The sequence below is a fragment of the Eleutherodactylus coqui genome, chromosome 2 (genome assembly GCF_035609145.1).
Source record: "Eleutherodactylus coqui strain aEleCoq1 chromosome 2, aEleCoq1.hap1, whole genome shotgun sequence".
In the NCBI taxonomy this organism is placed as follows: Eukaryota; Metazoa; Chordata; class Amphibia; order Anura; family Eleutherodactylidae; genus Eleutherodactylus; species Eleutherodactylus coqui.
The window spans coordinates 172,209,581-172,233,107 of record NC_089838.1 but is presented as its reverse complement, the minus strand read 5'-3'; the positions used below and the strand labels follow the sequence as shown (position 1 = coordinate 172,233,107).

Sequence of the window (23,527 nt, the reverse complement as noted above, 5' to 3'; positions counted from 1 at the left end):
ATTACAACCCAAGCAAGTGGGGTTGGGGGTCTGGAGGGCAGCTCTAGGAATTACCTTCTTGCAGTCCACACCCATCAAGGTGTATGGTTGCGTAATGACACAACACTGCCATGAGATGTATGAATACTACAATGCCAGGAAGCTATCAGCTGGCCCCCACAAGCACCCAAGTTCAGATCACAGGACACTTTCACCTCTCCTCTGGATCTTGCAGAAGAATCCCAGGTGCCAGGGCAATCTATAATTCTTAGAGAAATGCAGATTTAGCAAAGTTTAACTTGACTCTTCACATGTTAAGAAAACTTTCCATGCCACAGTTTGCTTATTCTTTCAACTTCCTTACAATGGCTTTTATTGTGTTAAGATATCAATAGTTTTTTTTTTATAGGGCTTCAGATAAGAAAGTTATCACAGTCAATTAAAGTGGTTTTCGGAGCAATTATTATGGATGATCTATCCACAGGGTAGTAATTAATAGTTGATCATCCGGGGTCCTCTGCTTGGAACCCTGGCCAATCAGCTGTTTGTGGGCCTACTGTTAGCACTGCAACACAGTGTATGAAGCAGACAGCTCCTTGTGTAGTGGCTGGCAGTAGTAATTGCAGGCACAGCTTTCATTAATATTAATGGGAGCTACACCTGCAATTACCAGCACTGCCGCTACACAGGACTTAGAGTGATCATCTTCTGCTCTGTACACTGTGTTGTGGCATTGACAGCAGGCGCTCAAACAGCTTAAGCGGAGGACCCTAGCTGACCAACTATTTCTAACCTGTACTGAGAATAGTTAATCAATAGAGATGAGCTAGCACGCTTGGATAAGTCAGTTACTTGAGCGAGCCTCGCTCTTCTCGACTAACTGCATTCTTGTCCAAGTGTGCTCGGGGGGGGGGGGGGGGGGTTAACAGGTGGAGAGAGATCTCTCACTCTCTCCCCCACTACCCCCCGCTATCACCCGCCGCCTCCCCCCAAGCACACTCGGACAGAAATGCAGTTACTCGAGGAGAGCGAGGCTCATCTCTAGTCATCAATAAAAATTGCCTGGAAACCCCATGTTAAAGCTATGTGCGCCTTTGCACTTTCTTTTTTTTTAATCAATCGGTTTTGGAAATGAAGACATTTTTGTATTAGGGTTTCAGTAAACATTTCTGATTGCTTGATTTCAATGCTTGTATTGCTTTCTAATGGCTCTTTTACACGGGACGACAGTCATGTAAACGATTGTACAAGCGCTGACATCACCGATAATATTGTGAGCGCTTGTGTAGAGTGTTTACACAGGCAAAGTTTGCCTCTGGATTAAGGGGGTCTCACTGGCTCATTTAGTGCTTCACCTGCTATGTGAAGCGCTGAGCGGGGAGCATTTACACGGAACGAGAAGCCAGAGACCCAGTGATAGCTTTTATGCTGACTGAAAGTTGGCGATAACGAACTGTGATTAAATAGTTGTGCCACACAGCCTCTGAAAGAGGAATAGGGAGGTGAAGCTGAGCTTGTGTGCATTCATGAGGGAGATCAGTTTATCAGTGCTGGGAATGTCCCCAAGCCAGAAGCTTGAATGTAGAAGAACCTGCAAACCAAGCATGAGGTTTTCTAAATGCATGAGAAAACGTAATGCAAAAAACAATAAGCGCATCATTTTTTCTGCAGGGACTTACTAAGATATGTGTATTGATTTTTCAGCCACATAGCTTTGCTACATCCATACTTGCACTACCGGAGTGCAAGTGCGGGACATCTGAGGGGCACCTATGGCTGTTCATGGCTGTTGCGTTCAGCCTCCAAGCATCTGCGCAGCTAAACAAATTGATTTATGACACTCCATATACTTTGAGGGCGAGTGTCTGATATTGCGATCTTTGGATCTTGCACATGGGCAGATACACACATTGGACGCCAGCGGTCATTTATGTGACAGATGGCAAGTTTCAGCCTAGCACTATGAGATTACGATTGGCGGCATGACACCTCTGCATAAGAATTGTTTGTTTTGTAAGGAGGACGGCTCAGCCTGCAGGTGTTTTAACTTGTTTTATTTAGGCCTCATGTCCACTGGGAAAATCGGGCCCGCTACGGATTCTACATGTAGAATCTGCAGCGGGTCCCTCCTGCCCCGCGGACACGAGCGCTGAAAATACGAATAAATAAGAATTTACCTATCCGTAGCGGGCGGCGAAGCTCTGCTCTTCCTCACGGCCGGATCTTCTTTTTCGGCCGGCGGATGAATTCCTGACGCCGGCGGCACGTCGCCGGCACGTCGTCGACGTGCCGCGCGCATGCGCCGGGCACATCCGCCGAGCCGAAGCAAGGGAGATGCGGCCGTGAGGAAGAGAAGAGCTTCCCGGCCCGCTGCGGGTGAGTAAATGCTTTTAATTCCTATTTTAGGTCTCCCGCGGATCCGGACGGCTTCCATAGGCTTCAATAGAAGCCCGCGGGAGCCGTCCCCGCGGGAGACCCGCACGAAAATGGAGCATGGTCCAGATTTTTTCATGCTCCATTTTTTAAAAAATCCCTTTTATTGACGATCCGCGGGTATTTATGTACCCGCGGGTGGTCAATGCATCCCTATGGGGTGCGGATCCGCGCGCAGGTAATCCGCTGCGGATCCTAAATCATATTTTCCCCGTGGACATGAGCCCTAAGTCTGTGATTGGTGCATATTCTTAGCACCTTATGTATTTATTGGTGTGGGTGTGTCAGTGTTACTATTGACTAGACAAAGGCTGCATAATGCAGTTGAAATGTTGTCAGCTTATGTTTAATCAGTAAACTCAGACCCATTATCTGTACAATGCCATTGAAAAACAAATCAAAATCCGATTGCCTAAATATGATGTACCCTTTGACTTTATGACAACATTCAGTCTTTTTAGGTAGATGTCTATCAGCATGGCACATCTTGACCAAAGATTCCGAGGGCATCTTGTACCACTCTCCTCAGATCAACCAACAGGGATTCAGGTCTAAGCTCTGGTTAAACCATTCCAAAACTTGGACCATCTTCTGGCAAAGCCATTCTTTTGTTGATTTAGAGGTATGCTTTGGGTCATTGCCTTCGGCAGCGATTTTGAACTGTGCATGACAGTGTATCTAAGGCATGCTGTCATGTGCACTGTGAATTGTTCCTTTTTTTTGTTTAAATTTCCTGCTCTGTCAATTCACCACAGCACGTATAAACGTCACACATACGCGAATGTACAGTGTTGATTACGCACACGTAGAGAACAATGGGATCTATCACGCATAATGCGCAGTAAAGTAGAACGTGATGCTTCTTTTTTGCACATGTATTACACGCAATGAATATTCACACGCGTGAATGGATCAATGAAAGCATGGGCATAACTATAGAGGATGCAGGGGATGCGGTTGCACTCGGGCCCAGAAGCCTTAGGGGGCCCATTAGGCCTAACTTCTCCATATAGTAAGCCTAGTAGTATGAATAAAGCACTATAGTTGGGGGGCCTGTTACAGCTTTTGCATTGGGGCCCAGAAGCTTCAAATTACGCCTCTGAATGAAAGTCTATGTACTTTTATTAGCTTCATTCACCGTTTTTCACATGTACATTGTGTGCATAATACTCAAAGAAATTACACTTGTGTGAGCCCGGCCTAAGTGATTTCAGTTTGTTTTTTGATTGAACTGTACAGATAACTGGTCATATTTAAGGTGGGAAACAATCTGAAGTGATTCATCTTTATCAGATTCTTTAACATGACAAACACATCACATTTTAACAGGTATAACATAGAAAAGAGGCAGCCTCCGTGGTGATTTATGGCATTTAACAGGGTGTATTGACTTTTTATAGTCACTGTATGTATGTGGACATGTATGCGTGCCTGTAGATGTATATTACATGTTTGTGTGTCTATAAGTACTGAGCATGCCCACAGTGGTACCTACAATCGATATGAGTAGCACTGTGTTGCTGTAGGTAGGAAGGTACACCCCTTATCTGATTGTAATACACCGTAGATTTTACTCAGCATGTGGTTATGATTTTTTGTAAACGTCATACACTTATGCAGTATTAAATGGATTTCCATAACCAGTAAACAAAAATTTACATGTTTTCTTCTTTGCAATCTGTTTCTTTTCCTTTGTACTTAGCTAGGTGCACCACTGCCTGCCTTTTTGCAGCTTTTCTCACCATAAGGCCGGCTGCACACGACTGGGTCGGATTCTGCATGTGGGAGCCCGCAGTGGAACCTGGCTCTGACCCTGGCCAGCGACCCTGTGTAAATGTCAATTGCGGATGGGCCGCAGGTCAGGCGACTTCCATTGACTTCAATGGAAGTTGTCTGTGCAGATCTCGCTGGAAAATAGAACATGCTGCGATTTTAAATTAGTTAGTGAAAATCGCAATCATGGTCCGCTCATATGAGCGGACATGCGAATGTTCTATTCTTTCAATCGGCGCAGAATACAGCGGATCGTCCGCGCAGGTGATGACCGCGGATTCCACAATTCAAATACAGTCGTATGCCACTGGCTAAAGTCTGATTTCCATTACAATAAATACGGAATGATTATAAATTACTAGTAACTAGAGATGAGCGAACGTACTCGGATAAGCACTACTCGTCCGAGTAATGTGCTTTATCCGAGTATCTCTCCGCTCGTCCTGAAAAATTCGGGGCGCTCCGCTGCTGACAGGTGAGTCGCAGCGGGGAGCGGGGCAGAGCGGGCGGGAGAGAAGGAGAGAGAGATCTCCCCTCTGTTCCTCCCCGCTCTCCCCTACAGCTCCCCGCTCCGCAGCGCGTCCCGAATCTTTCAGGACGAGCAGAGAGGTACTCGGATAAAGCACATTACTCGGACGAGTAGTGCTTATCCGAGTATGTTCGCTCATCTCTACTAGCAACTAAACCACCAATGAGAAAGAATAACTGTCACACAAACTTTGAAGATTTATGCTTTATTGAAGGAGTAGATACACTTGAACTTATACAGTAGTTCCTTTTCTAAATGTCTATTGAAAATTAACACCCATTTTAAAATTGATACCAGTTAATCAGGAAACCGTAATTATGTTTTATTGCTCAATGAATATGAAAATATATGCTGTAATAAGGAGACAGCAATGCACACTACAGTGCAAAGTATCTTAAAGCTCAGTAGTAGAATTTCTTAAAGAACTACTTTTGATATACATATACAATTGAAGTCTGATTATCCTAAGTAAACTCAAGAGAACAAGCATGACAACTGCAAGATGTTATATGGCTGTAAGTATATAATTCAATGCTCCCATCTTCACAGGCTAGCTCAATATCCCTCTCTTCAGATGTTGCATCAGTGCAGCAGTAACAGTCACTCACTATTTTATGAATTTCTGTGTCATATCTGAGAAATAAAGAAAAAGCTGTTAGGTCATGACTGTTCAATAAGGTGCATATACCTAGGAAATAGGAAGTATGATTGTGGCTGAAAGCAACAGTTATAGATGACTTGTCAGAATTCCTTACAGGTCTGTTTTAGTCAATACTTATATTCTTTGTGAAAAAATCATTGTGGAACTTTTTTCTTAGAACTCCACATTGTTACTGTTCCTTTGTTACTCCTCCTTTATGAATAAATTGACAACTGGCAGTTACCAGAATCTGATAACGTCCAATCAGCCATTCGGTGCTGACAGTGCCAGACTCTATAGGGCTACATTTGTTTGAAAAGTGGAATTGTAAAACCCATTTGTCAATTTCTAGGAGAAATAACAGACAAATGGTGCAATGCAGTACTCTAAGGCCTCATGTCCACGGGGAATATCAGGCCCGCCGTGGATTCTCCATGCAGAATCCCGCAGCGGGTCCCTCCCTTCCCGGGGACATGAGGCTAAAAATAAGATTAAACTCACCTGTCCGGACACTGCAGATCTTCCCTCCGTTGCAGCTGGAGAAAGAAGACCCAGCCGCGACGGAGGGAAGATCCACAGCGTCCAGACAGGTACGTTTAATTCAGGTACGGGTGTTCTGCGGATCTGGACGGCTTCCACAGGCTTCAATAGAAGCCTGCGGGAGCCGTCCCCGTGGGAGACCCGCACAAAAATGGAGCATATCGCCTTTTTTTCCGCGCACACGCAATCCGCGCCTGAAGGGAAAATGACATCCGCAGGTATTTAACTACCTGCGGGTGTCCAATGCATCCCTATGGGGCGCGGATCCGCATGCAGGAAAAATGCTGAGGATTTTAAATAACAATTATCCCGTGGACATGAGGCCTAAGGAAACATGTTCCAGAATTTCTATATTATGGACAAAGAAACATTTACCTAAATACACATATGGCAATTACTTAACCTCTTAGTGACCACCCCATAAACTTTTTACATCCTGCTTTGCTGGGATTTAATCCCTAGTGCCGTTAAAAAGACCCTCTTCCACGATCGCATTAAAGTCAATGCAAAGTAAAATAAAGTTAAAATTTCAGCTGCCCTTACAAATCAGATCTGTAAGGAGAGCTGAGGATACTCACCCCCATCCTCCGCAAGTTTCTACCGTGTTCTGGTCCTCCAGGACCTGACGCCAGTCTTCTGCGCATGCGCACCAGACATCATTACATCACGTGCATGCGCAGACGCCCGGGAAATTTAAAAACTCACGTTTCCTGGACTGTATTAGTAACCGAGAGCAGAGAGCTGTCACCGGGAGCCACTGTATGCGGTTCCCGGTCACATGATCGCTGTTATCCAATGGATAACAGCGATCATGCAAAAGTAAGAAAAAGAGTAAAAAAAAAAGGAAAGAAAAAAAAGTTCGAAGCACAGAAGCTAAGGAGGGCCCATAAAATTTAAAATCTTCTGGCTACTAAAGATAGCTGACAGCCGTGATACAGGACCGTGGTGGATAACGGTGATCACGTAAAAGTTAAAAGACAGTTGAAAGTTTCAAATGGGGTCATTTGTGGGGGTTCTCTATCGCTTTGGCCACTCAAGGGCTCTACAAGTGGGCAATGGGGCCTGAAACTTCAAGCAAAATGTCTGTTCTGAAATCACCGGCTGCACCTTTAATTTTGGGCCCCGCTGTGCATACAGATATAAGATTAGGGCCACAAAGGATAGGTTTGTGAACACAGGACAAACAGGGGGATCCATTTTGTGGTGTAAATCCTCATTTTAAGGTGCACTATAGGAAAAACAAAACTGTCTTTAAAATGACATATTTGCACAAATGACATTTTATTTTTTCTCTCCTCTAAATTGCTTTAACTCCTGAAAAGAAAACAAAGGGTCAAAATACTCCCGACACCCCTCTGTGAATATATTCAAATGTGTATTTTTTTAAAATAAGGTCATTTGTAAGGGTATCTATCATTCTGACACCTATGGCTTGGTGTAGAAAAACAAAATGTTCCTCAAAATGTTGATAATAAACCCCTTCCTGCTCCAGTACATACATTTACATCCTGGAGTGTCGGGGTATGTATGAAGAGAGGTCGGGGGGTGACCCTTTCTTCATAAAGCGCAAGCGTCAGCTGTTTATTACAGCAGACACCCGCGGGCAATAGCTGCAATCGGCCACGCGGCTGATCGCGGCTATTAACCTTTTAAGTGCCGCTGTCAATTCTGACAGTGGCATTTAAATCCCTCAAACTATGTTTGGGGTTCCCATACGGCCCCCACACGTGAGATTACAGGGAGCTGTACAGTTGTCATGGCAGCTCCAGGGCTGCCTTAGGAGCAGCCCTCTGGAGCGATTAAAGCATCGCATGTTGTAGCCTCCCAGGGGAGCTTTAAAAAAAAAAAAAAGCAAAAATAAAAAAGAAGTACAGTAAAAAAAAAAAACTATACGAGTTTGGTATCGTAGTAATCATAGAATAAAGTTATCATGTCATATTTTTTTTTGCAGTTTGTGTGCCGTAGAAACAAGACCCACTGAAAGATGGCGGAATGTCATTTTTTTTTTACATTTTACTCCACTTAGAATTTTGTAAAAGTTTTTCAGTACAATAAATAGCACCATTGAAAAATACAACTCGTCCCACAAAAAAACAAGACCTTGTGCAGCGACGTCGATGGATAAATAAAGGAGTTATGATTTTTTTAAAGTGGGGAGGAAAAAACGAAAATGGGAAAAAAAGGGGGCCGCGTCATAAAGGGTTAATGTTAAATTTGCACGTCTCCTAAATGGTTAAAAAAAAACCTGGCGCTCGATCCAATCACAGCACTTACTTACACAGCGCTGACGGCGGTAGAATTCAAAGCAGAGCAGGGAGATGACAGCGGGTAGAATTCTCGAGCAGCTTGCCACACCGCCGGGGACACAGGCGCCGGCTGGGAGAGGAGTATTGTTTTTTTTTTTTATTTTTTACCTCACTCGAGTATAAGCCGAGGGGGGCTTTTTCAGCATAAAAAAATGTACTGAAAAACTAGACTTCTACTTGAGTATATACGGTACTTTATTTTGTACACTTATTGTAGGTTTCTTTTAAAATGGTCTCGCAGCACTTTTATAACATTTTATTTCACAGGATTTGTCTGGCTGCTTCTATGTTGAATGACTAGAAACCTTAAGATCGGGAATTCATAGTTTTCAGGACTGTTGTGTAGTTGTTTCTATCTATGTTTAGCTATGTCAGCACCTATCCTAACAGGATCTATTACACAGAGTGGGGCCTCTGGAGTAGTGGTATATATCACTGGCTTGAGGAATTCCCAGATAATTAATATAACAAAAGATTCTTAGCCAACCATTTATTCATCCCCTTCAAATACTTTAAACCTAGTAGTCAATCGTGTTTTGGGCGAAAATTGGGGGGGGGGGGGGGGGAATCGAATTTCCCATAACGCCTGCTACAAAGGTCAGCTTGCAGCCAATCAGCAGCCAGGGTGCGTTAACTATGTGTTCTCCATCTTGCATATGGGCAGCAGTTTCATTTGACACCTGCATTCCATACCTTAGTCATACATAACATAGACACTATATTACCAGCAGCCAGGTTACATCTGAGCACAGGACAGAGAAGCTGCATTATGTTTATATGCCTATACAAAACATGGTTTGATTTTAGGGAGAGATTCTCTGCAGTGTAGATATTGCTGCTGGTGTGAAAAATGGTATACTAGCACAGAGGATAAAGTGGGTTGTATGGAGGGACCAGATAAGCTGCAGGCCTATAGAAAAATGTGGACTCTACTTATGGAGACATTCCGAAGAGATGATATTTTACTGCAGGTGTGAAATACTGTATACCAGCATACAAGATAAAGTGGGTTATATTGGAGGAACCAGGGAGAGAAGCTGCATGAACCTTTTATGTCTACACAAAATATGCTCTGTACTTAGGGACAGTATGCAGTGTGTACATTTATGCAGCTGTCAGCATATATAGCAGTAGGTTAGGGCTGGCCATGGCAGATGGACAGGGATTCCCTACGCCAACCCTCTCCCGTGTCCGTACCTACTTGCCCCTCTGGGTTAAACCCCTGAGCGACAACTGGGCAACGGTCCCTATGCTGCACTGGTGTCAGGGACCCCAAGAAGGAGGGACAGGGAACAAACAGGTGGAAACCGTGTGACGACGAGGACAGGGAGACACAAACCAGAGACAAGTCAGGAAGCAAGCCGGGTCAAAACTAAAAGGTCACGAGCGAGGTACATGACGCAAACCAGAGAATAGTCAGGAAGCAAGCCGCGTCACAACCAAAAGGTCATGAGCAAGGTACAGGAGGATAAGGCAAAGGCAAAGTCCAAGAAACAAGCAGAGATCTAAGCACAAACGTCAAGTCAAGGAATGCGGGTATAGTCAGGACTTAGTCAAAACAAAAACACTGGCACAGAGGTCTGGGCCAGCAAGGCTTATATGCAGACCCACCCTGCCCAAGGGGGCGGAGATAAGTCACCTGATGCCTGAAGGGAGTCATAAAAGCACCTCCCCCGACGGCGTGCACTCACCCGAGCACCGCGCAGCCAACCAGCAGGCCGGCATGCCAGCGCAGGGTGCGAGACAGGCCGCCGCGACCAACCACGAACGCGGGGGGGGGGGGGGGGAACCCCAGACAGAGCTGCCAGCCCTGGCCCCAGCCACGCCAAGAAGAGCAGCCTGCACAGACCAGACACCAGCACCCCCAGTGGTAACCCTTCTTCTAACACAGCAGAGCAGACAAACAAACTATGCTTTGGTGTAGAGTATATTGCCATTCTCTGACTGTGGCCTCAGATGCAGTTCAAAGTTGGGATTTTCAGATAAAGAGGATAGTGTTCAGCAGCACTCACCACATCCCATCAGGGGGGGGGGGGGTTTATAAAGGCAAACTGATTGCACGCCTGAGCTGGGATTGGATCCAACTCCCAAGTAAACCGAAGTCCAAATTAAGAGAAAACAGGCAGCAAATTCCAGATTTAGGTGCAAATAAAAAGCAGCTTTATGTTTCAAATAGGAATACCAAATGACAGTCTCATCATCATACAAGGGAAGCGACGTTTCGGCCATTATCAATAGGTCTTTGTCAAGCTAAATGTTGGGATTTTGGCCCAAACCAATTATTTGTAGGCATTACAAAGCTACCATTGGGGTGACAGGTAGTAAGTTATGCTGCGCAAAACAAGGACAGTTCAAAATACACAACATGTACTCTCTGGCCTTCTGTTTTCACATATCATGAGATAGATAACCAATGTTAATACTACAGTTACAACAAATAGGGCTATGGAATATTTTAGTACTCCGTTTTCATTAAAATAATACCAAACAAATACCAATATTTTACAGGTTTCAAATGTTTTCTTCACAATAGCATTTTAAAACACAGATTTAATCTATGAAATATTACCTTGGTTTAGCTTCTTCACATTCCCCACTGCATTTTGCCATTTTAACAAGGGCTGAACAGTTTCTTAGAGTGTAATCATCTGAGTCTGTGTAAGTAATTGTTAAATCCATTGATGATGGTGATGGCTTACATGAGTTGTCACCTGCAAGAAAGAAAGTGAGGCAACATGAATTCAAGTTTACGATCCATAAGATTTTAAAAGACCAAGTATCTTTAGCAGTATATCAATATTCTGGTTTAATTTTTCCAGTCCAATTAACAAAAACAAAAGCTTAAGAAGATTTAATGCAATAGTATACATTGCCACTGTTTTCATAGTGCCAAAGTTGATAACATGAACTCCAATATATTAATTCCAAAGAAACAAACTAAAGCCTTATGTACAGTAGGTTTAATTTCTTCCATTGCTATGAAATATTGGATAATGCTATCTGTTTTCAGCCTGATTTTCTCTATACTCTACAGAGGTTGAAACTGATGATATTTAGTGTTCAAAGGAAAACCAAAATTACCAGAATCATCACTCAGCATGATAAATCAATGAGCAAGAAGTCTCTAAAAGTCACTCTGCTGACAGAACCACTTCTCTTGTTGCCAACTATCCTTCAGGTCCTACCTCTGCTTTACCCTCTCATGGGAAGCATGGGTGTGTGAGTGAACAAGTTCTTTTACATTTAGGTAAGTGTGCAAGTGAGAAAAAATAGCACTTTATTGGGTGTGTGAGCATTTAGGGGTAGAATTTAAGTTTGTGCACAGCTGTGGCATTAATCCCTTCACTAAAAGACCCCTGGCCATGAGGCATATACTCGTACATACCATAAAGGCAGACCATGTGGTTGCCCATGGCTCCTTGAAGACAGGGGGCCAATCCCTAGTTGATTCCATCTGCTTTACCACTGGGTGATGAAAAATTGTGCAGGACTCCACAATCCAGAGGAACTGCATTGTTTTCAAACAGGGTTGGGAATTTGCCCCATAGAAAGGAAGTGGAGGAGGAAACAAACATTAGACCCATTTGTTTTGGGTGGCAACTAAGGATGAGTGAGTATACTCGCTAAGGCACTACTCATTCGAGTAATGTGCCTTAGACGAGTATCTCCCTGCTCGTCCATAAAGATTCGGGGACCGCCGCGGCTGACAGGTGAGTCGCGGCAGAGAGCAGGGGAGAGCGGGCGGGAGGGAGGGAGAGAGAGATCGTCTAAGGCACATTACTCGAACAAGTAGTGCCTTAGCGAGTATACTCGCTCATCCTTAGTGGCAACCTGTCACTATTATGCAGGTCTATTTTAATTTTTGTCATAGGGTCCCCACTCTTCAATGTACTTTAGTACTGTCAGTATAAACCTTTTTAAAAGTCTTTTGCATTACTCATGAAATAATAAAAGTTGTCTTAATGTTGATATAGCCCATGCTTGTACTTTTTCACATAGAAGCAAAATTAAAAGTAACACAATATATTTAATATTGTACCACTTACAAGTATAGCAACATCCATTGCTATCATATGTTCTTCTGTCCTATAAACCCAAAAGAGAAAAAAAGGAATAGATTATGACACATAAGAGGGATTTATATTAATATTACAAAGAAAGAGCAATTTTTTTTTTTTTGACAACTTAAAATTCTATTTAGCCGGGTCTGAGAAACGTGAGCAACAACCAATATGGCTATCATTACAGCCCACATGACGAGTGCCTCTCATGTTTCCTAGATAGCTGTTCAACAAATTTGGAAAGCTATGCAGTGAAGTAGAAGTGTGAAGATATAGGATCACTACATAGAATTCAGGTTTGTTTTTCAGGACTTGTTGGGTAACAACTCCTGTGGAGGCTGTAATGGTAGTTCTCCTGGTGAACATAGAGCTTCCAAGAAGTAAACACAGAAAATATGTGAATGAATACTTTAACAAATGAGACTTATTTTTACTACTTTTTATCATTTGAGGATATATTTTTTTAAACAGATATACAAAAAAACTTATATAGTTATCATTACTAGGGAAAAGCTTCATTCATAGAAGTAGCATCCCATTTCATGCAGTTCTGGTCAGTTGAGTTCCGCATGTTATATATATATCAAAAAATGCATATAGATATACATTAAAACATATCCATAGGCATTTGTTGTGCAGGCATATGTCAAAAGTGTGTTTAATTAGTTTTTCTGTCTAAATATAATTGTACAGCATGTGTGTTTTTCCTAAAAAGGAAAAAAACTAAAACATATACATAGTATATAGAGTACCAATGAGTGTGACTATAACCTTACAAAGGACACCAAATCAATCAATAAAAAAAATTATAGTAATACTACCATCAGTAGTCTCACCTTTGTGCAGTACTTCTGTTTTGGACACGTATCAACCAGTGCTGAAAAAACACCTGTCTGTTTACAGGTATAACGAACACATGGATTTTTTGGATCCGTGAATATGTAATCGATCTAAAATATTATAAAGATCAGTGTTTAGATATGTGAAAAACATTGTATGCAAGTAAAGCAATGCTGTTGTAAAAGTATGCAATTGACCCTTTTCATCTTAGGGCTCGTTCACACAAGCAATGTCAGAAAGCGCTTCTATAGGAACCAATGGTTTCCTATAGAAGTGTTCACATTAAATAATTTTAGAAGCGCAAAATACTCGCACCTGCCAAAGATAGGACATGTGTGGCTACAATGCCCGCATCTATGGTCCGTGCCGTGAGAAAAGATAGGCCCTGACCTATCTTTGGTGCAAGCTGCACAAGGGTCTCCATTGACTCCTATGGGAGCAGAATTCTATAGAAATTTCTGTGCAAGAAAAGCAGATTTCAGACGACCGAGGGAATACCCCACTGCTCACAGCAGAACATTTAAAACCTGCTGCCCAGAAGCACATTTTAAATGTCCTGCTATAAACTCCTATTAGTCCCTGCAGGGATAGGGGGACTCCCCGAGCGTATTCCTCCAGCCCTGGGGGGCAGTAGGGGACTCCATGTCCCCCCCCCAAGGGATTTACCTATTGTGAGGAAAGAGGGGGGTGGGGTTACAGGGCTTCCCTGAAAGCATGGGAGGAGGGAGCTCCACCCACTTTCTATGTGCTAAGGTAATATCCCCCAGGGATCCGCAGAGCAGGGAGAGACAGAGCGGGGCTATGGGTTAATCCTGCATAGTAGGGAGAGAGCGTGGAGCTATGGGGGATTAGCCCATAGCAGGGAAAGACGGAGCAAGGCTATGGGTTAATCCCCCATGGCCCCGCTCTTTCTCTCTCCCTGCTATGGGGAAATCCCAAAGCCCTGCAGGGCTTCTTCTCTCTCTCTCCTCCAGGAGCAGCTGTGCTTTTTTAAGCACAGCTGCTCCAGTGACTGCGCGATTTTCATGCGCGTGAAGCTCACATCTTCTGCGCATAAAACATTGCCCATTCACGTGAGTTTTAGTGTAGTATACGTGAGCTTTCTTTGCGCACCTATACTGCGCTAAAACAGCGCTCATGTGAACAATCCCTAAAGACTCATTCACAAAACTAAATTACTATATGAGTGCCATGATACAGTGATTCCCTCAATTTGTTTGCTTTTTTCAATAGTGTTGGCCATGTGGGACAAAAAGTGTTTTCAATTTATTATATAGGTTGTTATGGATACGACAATATCAAACATATGGCCTTTTATATTCATTTATTTTTTTTGAACAAAGAAAGGAAACATTCAGAAGTTTTGGTTTTTTTTATTACTTTTTGCATGAATTTTTCTTTACTATTTTTTTTCTCCTTTTTTATGTCTCTTTAGGGGACTTGATAATGCACTGAAGAACTTTTGTAGTGTGATTTACTTGCCAGTAATTGCTATGGCAGACCCAGAGACCACTGCTAGGCCTATGATTGCTATGGCAACCCATTGGCCCTCTGCAATTTTATGGTGAAGGGGCAATAATGTCACAGAGGGAGATCCCTCTTTTTGTTAATTCTGTAAATTGATCACGGCATATAAGAAATTAACAGCAGGAATCAGTGTCCTCGCAAATCCCCACCAATGCCGCGGGCGGACTGCTGTCAGTCACAGCCGACTCCTGCTACAGATGATGTGGGCTCATCGCCTGAGTCCATATCATTCATATGACATAAATATATGTCATTCTGCGCAAACGTTATCCCACACAGGACGTACCTATACATCCTGGGATGAGAGGGGATTAAAGTAATATTGCCATTGCTAAGTCTCTCCTGGTTGGATTAGAAAGGAAAGCTGGTTCTATTATTTTGAATTTTCCATAATAATAGATAAAGATGAAAGGTTATGCCTGCCTCTGCAAATAATTTTTGTATTTGTGTTTATTTTTGATAAATACTTTATTATTTTTCTATTTCTCACACACTTGTTGTGCCTCTTTTGCTGTCATTGTTGCCTGCTGGCTCTCCCCAGCAGATGAAGGTGGATGCATAGATGTCTATAGATATCTGTGCATCAATCTTCAGCAATGGAGAGGAGCCGAAGATGACAGGTGAATGCACACATTGATTGAGTGCTGCAGCCCCTTTATTTCAGCAATCGGTGGGGGTCTCAGCACCCAGACCCACACTGGTCCAAACTTTTGATATGTTGGGCCACTCTCACTCACAGCGTCGGCAAAACGCTTCAATTTCTATCATTGTGATGGGTGATGAAGTGCATTCAAAAGTGCAAATATGTGCCAAAATATAACAGACAGCGCTCAAAAATCGCAGCGTTTTCTAACGCCGCGTACGAGAGCAGGTCTGTGAGGCCCCCTATTGAAATCAATGGGATTGTTGTACCGCGATTACTGTGGCGTTGTCATCGCCTCGGTAATCGCAGTAAAAAGCGCATGTGTGAGAGTGGCCTTTACTGTAAATGGAGGTGGGAGGCTGTAATGATCCCTGGCTGCTTTTGCCTCTATTCACTTGAACGACGCAATAGTTTGGCGGTAGTTTATGGGATGTCTGTTAGGGCCCTTATGTGCTTGTCAGTCGTCCCATGCAAAAGGTACCTTAATACACTGTAAATACATTTTAAGATAACATAAACATGTATTAAATGGAAGGAACTTATCATTCATTTACAATTACATGTTTACTAACCGGGTAGTCTGTGCCATTATGTTTACATGTTATCGGTTCTGTTGAAAGAATACATTTGCTATTACTAGGCACCATTATAAATCATTTAATTAATTATTAACCAAAATGGCAAACAAAAGTTAAATACTACCTTTAGGCCTCATGCCCATGGCCAGGTCGGAAATATCGAAGTGGAATCAGACCCGGTGCCCCCTAGAGACCCCATGCTCCCCTCTCTGGACCCTGCTGCGAATGTCACATCTGGCCAGCTGCCGCGCATGCGCAGTGCAGGGCATGATGTGCTGGCGCTGGGCTGTGACGGGGTTTCTCGTGGTACTTCCGCAGTGCCCACTGCACGGAATATCCCGGGACGGACTGCTTCCATTGACTGCAATGGAAGCTGTCCATGTGTTTTTCCGCATAGAATAGAACATGCTGCGATTCTCCTCTGCGAACTGAAAATCGCAGTTGATTTCCGCTCATGGGCAGGGGAGAATCATTTAACACAGCATGTCTATGGACGGACACTGCTGTGGAATTTGCGGCAGGTGACTGGCCGCGATTTCCACAGCAATAATCTGTCCATGGGCATTCAGCCTTACTGGTATTATAATAGTTATAATGAAACATAACATGACCTATGCTAGTTGTACACTGAAAAGAGTACAGTAATTGAGGTGTATCGTTATGTGCTACTGGTGTTATAAAAAGCTTCCATGGTTCACATTCAGTCTGAAGCAATGAATTCTGAAATATAAAATATCACAGAAACATAGGAGCCAACCATGACTGAGCTGGCAATACGCACCCCTTTGTACATGACAGGCGGGGTGGCCAGGAGTACAGAAACAGTCAAGGGGCAGTACTATGGTGTTGTGAATGGGAGTGAATGGAAGTTGCAGAAACACAGCACAGTGAACTGCTCTGTTTCAATATCTCGGGAAGTGCAAAACAAGTGTAGCTTGCTGTGCTTTGCTGTTTCTGTAACTCCCATTCCCTTCTATGTGAGATACAGAAACAGCGTTGAACAGCCCACTTGGCCATTTTCTTACCCACACTGGCTGCTGCATACAGTTGAGCTGAAGATGGGGAAGGGGCCAGTACTTGAGATACATGGGATACATATATATCATACTTTTATGGCATATACTGTTGATATGCCATAAAAGTCTGAGATGCAAATACTTTTTAATGGGTAAGCTGGAAATATGGACAACATGTTGGGCAATGCATTTGATGCCCAAAACCATTACTGTACATTAATTGCAAATTAAAAAAGAGAAGAAGGTCCCAGCATGAAAGGAGTTGCAGGTAAATATGCCCACCGTGACTGCTGGTAATAGCAGAGTTCAAGTGCTCAGCAATCTCGAGCAGTCCCATTAAAATTAATAAAGCAGTACTGCACATGCGTGACTGTTGCACAATCCATTTGAGGGTGTTCAGGACCCAAGTTCTCATGATTGGTGAGGGTCCCAGCAGTTGAGCCCCCACCATCACATCACAGATGGATCCAGGGTTTTATTTTAAGGGGTGGAAAGCTTTAATGGCCTTTTAAACGGGCCAATAATCAGGAATGAAGTTTTCTCTCAATGCTTGTTCACATGATTGTTGCCCTGTTTGAAGGTGACAACAATCAGATAACAAAAACAAGCAAATGCACATTTGTAGGGGGGTGACATTTTATAATGTGGCTTCAAAGATCTTTAAATGTTGGCAGCACATCTCCCTGTGTAAACAGGGATGTTCTGAAGACAATAATAAAAATTGTATGGAGACAAACAAGCGTGCTTTTAAACATTTTGGCACATATTGTATTGCTGATTACTGTCCATAAATGAAGCTGTTCAATTGCTGACCAACTTGCAAAAACATTGTTTGGAGCTCGTTCCTGGGAGAATATCTTCCAATGTAAAAGAACCCTTAACTATGGCAAAGTCTACTAGATAATGTCAGTCTTGGGCAGAGGAGCCTCCACCTCTTCTGCGTGTAAAATGCACAGAAAAGTTAAAGGGTGTTGAAGAGAGGGATTTGTAGTAATCTCTGTGGTAACTGTTGCTTGTCACCTGGGGCACCTATAAGAAAGCTGGGTACAGGCAGCTCAGTGATTATGTGTTCAGTTCTCCTGGGTCTTTCTCAGTTAAAAGGACCTGAAATGGCTGAATGCATCATAACTAAACTGTAACCCAGCTTGCCCACAGTGCATTGAGTCCACTGATCAGGGCAGTGAAAAGCTGAGTTACAGCACAGTCAGTCCTCCACCATCATGTACTGTATTCCTTGTGCTTACAATGAAAGTCATGGCCACTTGGTCTCTCCTTCTCAGCAGTGGGATCCTGGGTTGCAATTGTGAGTTTAGCTGTAACCCAGGTTTCCAACTGGGTGAGACTGAGTGCTCGTGACTTACATTATAAACATAAAGATGCTCTGGCTGCTAGACAAAGGAGGTTGATGAGAAGAGAATGGTCAACATGGCTGTTTCTGAGTGACCACGTTTTTCTGGGGCAGCCTGTAGTTGAGCCTGACTGACCAGCAGGGTGGGTTGGGCAGTGAGCAATCTCTACTACCCAAAGCATCACCTCAATGTCACTAGACAGGGTGAGGCTCTGCAGAGGGACCAGATGCCACTGCAGTCAGGAGAAATAAGTAGACATTATCCTGGCTGGACTATGTGTATTGTTTTGTGGCCTGACAGACCTAGGATAGGGAATATTGAGGTGCAGAGCTGGCCTTTGGTTATATAGCACCCTCCTGCAGAAACATTATAGAACTAAATAAATTATAGATTATGTCACCATCACAATGTTTTTACAATTGTCGGAATGTATTAATAATGAAGTATATTACTGCTTCTATATATATCTATATACCTCAACTCCGGTATTATCACATCCTCCAATATCTCTTCCCTCCCCAACATGATCTCCCCCTTCCTCCCAGTTGCATCTCACTTGCTCAAAATTCTCTCTTCCCCAAGTATCACTTCTCTCCCAAATATCCTTTATCCCCACCTCTATAATTATTGTCTGTATTCTGTCTTCTCCCAGTATAATCCCCCAACACACATTAAAAATCTCTCTCTTCCATTTCCGTCAACTAACTCTTGATCTCGTCAGATGGGAATCCCCATACCTCTCGTGGTTGGGTCGTATCCACAGTATAAAAATGACACTTTTGCCAAAACTACTCTACCTATTTAGAACACTCCCTATTCGAGTTCCCACCTTAGATCTTCGAGCCTTTCAAAGAAAGATCTTCACCTTCATCTGGGCGCACAAACTCCTTAGAATCTCCAAATCAATAATGTGTTTGCATAAAAAATATGGAGGCCTCTTGGTCCCATGCATCCTGAAATACTATAAAGCTGCCCGTTTGGCGCAAATTCCGCCTATATATGCCGGACCCCAAGCCCCATTGTGGACCTCCATTGAGGAGACCCAGCTTACCGCATAATTGGCCTTCCTTACTTTGGACAAAAGCCCCCCTTAATCTTAGGAATAGTGCCCCATATTCATTTTTCTCCATACTACTATGGAGACAAACCAGATTCAAATTGAATCCGCAACCCACACTGTCCCCACTTACTCCCCTACTCCAAAACTCAGATTTCCCACCCAGGATAGAGGCAACACAATTTGCATGGTGCCATACGAACGGGCTTCCTACCCTCTACAACTTTCTTATACATGGCAAATTGATCTCAACCGCATCCTTTAACTGCCAATACGGACCTCCCCCAGAGGAGTGGTGGAGAACAATGCAAGTTTTTCATTACTGGTCCTCAATCATGCCTCCATCGACCAGAGTGGAGATGAATGGTATGGAGGCTATATGTAAATATACCCCCAGACATCCAGGCACTCTATCCCACTTCTACAACATCCTGAATAGAACACTCCAAGATTCTAAGCTCCCCTTTATGCTGCAATGGGAATCGGACTTACACTCCTCCCTATCAATAAATCGTTGGCATCACTGCTGTGAAACCTTGGGTAAAAATAGCTGGCAAGTCTCCCTGACAGACACATCTCTGAAAGTATTACATAGAGCTTACCTAGTACCAGAGAGATTGAAAGCTATCTACCCAGAGGTCTCCACTTATGTTTCAGAGGCTGTAATGACATTGGTTCGCATCACTATATATGGTGGACCTGTCCGATAGCGCAAGCTTTCTGGAAAAGAGTCTCCGACCTCATTGCCACTGTGATCGGGATAAGCCCTGGATCCAACCCCTTTGTCCTACTTTTGGGTAATAAACCCACAGGAATGTGTCACGCCCCCTTCAAATTATTGCAATATATCACCATGGCAGCACATATTTCGATAGCAAAGCAATGGAGAAATCATCACTCCCATTTGAACCGCTCATAGCCCGTATAAACAAAACTCCTCTGAACGAAAAACTTATAACTATACGCCAAGACAACATTTTACAATTTGAAAAAGTATGGAACCCCTGGATACTCTTCACTAATCTCCCCAATCTACATTACTATGCGAGATTGTAAGAGGATGAAAAAAGGATACTCAGAGAGTTGGGAAAATACTTAAACAAATACGAGCCCCTACACTACAAGAGACGCCGAGACCTTTCCCTTGTCTCGGAGATATAAGAAGTGACTTAGACTATCCCGTGAACATAGTAACATTTTACCCTGCTTATTGTTTTGTTTATCTGTTTATTCTTTGTTAATCTTGAAATAGAATCTCTGCACTTCAGTTAAAAAGTCTGATATTATCCCCCTGCGTGGGGCTTTTGCAGCTGAGTGTTGCCAACATGATTCTTTAAACCCAATAAAACCTTTTGAAACATAAAAATCTCTCTCTTCCACAGTAAATAAATAAATGGTGGAGGGCCTGGTTGCAGATATTGCATCGAATCCAAAAGCTTCAAGCTATGCCTTGTACTGTCTCTGTCTCTTGGGGCGCATGTCCTTAGGTGTTTTTTCATCATGTATTATGCGTGTGTGAAACGCACACATTATACGCAGTGATGGAGGCAAAGAAAATCAATGGATTTTGATTGTTCAATGCACACCAGTGTGTGGACACTGCATGTCGATACGCGCGTGAAAAAGAACACCAGATGCTCTATTTTTCCTTGTACTCCACGTGTACAGCCTCCATTGAACTCTATGGATGTGTGTGTATACGCAGAGCTTACGCAACCCATTGCGTAGGCCTTGCATGTGAAATGCTTGTTGCCTAGCAAAATGCTAATTAAGTACCAAAAAAAAAAAAGCAGGAAGGAGTTGTTTAGGGCAGGGCAGAGCACAAAACTGAAACTAAAAGAGCACGGCTGCTTTTAACATGAATAGACTGATATCAGAGGGTGAACCCAGAACCTCCAGTTCTTCCCTCTGGGCTCTTCCTCCAGCATCAGAAAAGTATAAAAAGAGAGGGGTGGAGCAAACCCAATGGTATCGAAGGCTTGGGTCCCAGATGAATGTCTAGAGACCAAAAATGCCTTAGGAAATGCAGTGAAGAATGAATGAACTGTGGAGTTGCTGCCATCCAGGAGAACCCACCAAAGGTAACTACGGCAGATGTGTGAAGAGATATAGAAAGAAAAGGCTAATGGATAGGCGCAAGTCTCCAGAAAAGAAGGTGGGACAGTAGGATGTATTATCCAACTTCTCTTTTATTAGGTATATTAACCCCTTAGTGACCACCCCATAGACTTTTTATGTCCTGGCTGGCTGGGCTTTAATCCCCAGGGACGTAAAAACAGGTTTTCTCCAGGGATTAAAACCCTGCTGGCCCTGGATGTAACAGCTCCCTACTGTCAGTTACCGGAGATAGACGATATCCTGGAGCTGTCATGGGAGGCCACAGAAAGCCCCCTTCTGTAATGCCATTGCCAGTATGTGCCAGATACAGGCAATCACCATGAAATGAATAAAAAGCTAAAAGAAGTTAAAGTTTCAACTCCCCTCATGGATCAGATCCGTGAGGGTAGCTGAGAATGATGGACTGCTTGCTAGAGACAGGTTGCACCTTACAAAAACAGCTAAGCATATATCTGGTGGGCACCATGCTTCACTCATTAGGACAGCTTTAAACTAGAACAATATGGGACTCTTCACAGAGTAGAATAAATTTATTGAAACCAATTTTTAATAGGTCGGTTTAAAAACGTAACAAGCATAGGGTACATCAATTTAGAGAAAAAAAGACAAAAAGATAAGCCGTATATGGACTAAGTGATAATGACAGTCCTCTCAAAAATAAGAGATCTTTCAAAAAAAAACCTGACCCACAATCTGTGTCAGTATACAAGACCTTATAGAGTGATGCAGGTGTACCCAGTAATGTGTGATGTTTCAACTATGTGTATCAGCCAAAAGAGTAACAAACTATACTCTGTTATCTGGGTAGGATTATGGAATATCCCCCCATGACTACACAAAAAAGATGTCCAAGTGCGATTTTTTTTCAAACTAAATCGCCGATTGGTTGCATCTAGCACCTATCACAATTTTCATGCTTAATAATTGATTTAGATTTTTATGCTCGATTATTGATATTGCTCAATTAATGATTTCAATGCGATTCACCATTGATTCTTCAGATCCTCAGGAAGAAGAATGAGTCCCCTATTTTTGTGGTTTAATTAAATTAATACGGATACTTGAATGTTTGATATTTATGACGCAGTCAGCTCGCATATGCAAGATCTTGTGCATAAGATAGCTTCTAATAGAATTCTATATTCAATAGAGATATTCTCTTGCATTTCTGGCAGGACGCAATTTACACAGTCTAGTGATTGTTCTCGGGAATTGCTGTGGCGTGCCAACACTCCATAGTTGAGAAGGCTCCAGTAAGCATAACAGACACACTACACAGGATCATGAAAATCATATCCTATATGCGTCAAGGGTATTATTTCTATTGCTCAGTATGCGTTAGCAACTAAGTATAGGAGGTCCTCATGTCTATTTCCAGATTCTAGATCCAAGAAATAGGACTTTTCTATCTTAAAGCTGGCTCGCTAGCTAGTAGTTGCTGTGATAGCACTATCCCTGCTGGCTTATATTGAATTACACAGCAAGGCAATTACTTCTATACTATCTAGTGCTCATAGTCTTGATGGCAGACTAGAGTGTATGGAGCTCCCAGCTGATTCAAGGCTTATATAGTGTCCTTAGGACTACCCATGGGTTGGACTTTTTACGGCTCATCCACCTAAAAAAAAATAGATGCCGACTTGCAGACCGCTGCACTTGTGTATAATGTTTACCTCCTGTAGTCATGGCGACCCACTGGGCAGTCCACTGCGGCCCCGTCTGTCACAGCGTGTGAGGGCCACTACTGCTGGACAATACGGCGTGTGGATTTGCCCTCCCATCGACACTACCACGTCAGCGCGCCATTGTCAAGGACGCCATCGCATCATGAGGCATTGCTGCATGATCACGCATGCTTCGGGATCGACGTCATGATGTCATCGGGCATAGCGGCACGATGACTCGTACTATGGGCACAACCATCAGTGACATCTTGGAACCTGGCTAGATAGCCCACTGCTGTTTATTGCCTATTCATACATTGCCAATACCTCTCTTGCCAAAGTATTTTTAGACCTAGGGTCTGGAAATTTGTCATTTATAATAAGGGGTCAATTAACCCTGCAGAGGTAAAAATAAATTCAATTTGACCTATATCAGGGAGTATGTGTATGTTTTTTCGTATCTGTAGTTTTGTA

At 43.1% G+C, this 23,527-nt stretch overlaps 1 protein-coding gene across 1 annotated transcript in view; it reads right to left on the bottom strand.

Annotated features, from left to right (window-relative positions):
* Window positions 1-4,903: 4,903 nt before the first annotated feature.
* The window catches only part of LOC136611931 (integumentary mucin B.1-like), a 73,209-nt gene continuing 54,585 nt past the window's right edge, over window positions 4,904-23,527 (bottom strand). The window contains exons 11-15 of the mRNA XM_066591917.1: window positions 15,844-15,881; window positions 13,098-13,211; window positions 12,247-12,286; window positions 10,770-10,911; window positions 4,904-5,347 (exon numbers count right to left, since the gene is read on the bottom strand). Coding sequence (XP_066448014.1) covers window positions 5,179-5,347; window positions 10,770-10,911; window positions 12,247-12,286; window positions 13,098-13,211; window positions 15,844-15,881 — 503 coding nt within the window. The 3' untranslated portion in view covers window positions 4,904-5,178. The remainder of the gene's footprint in view (window positions 5,348-10,769; window positions 10,912-12,246; window positions 12,287-13,097; window positions 13,212-15,843; window positions 15,882-23,527) is intronic.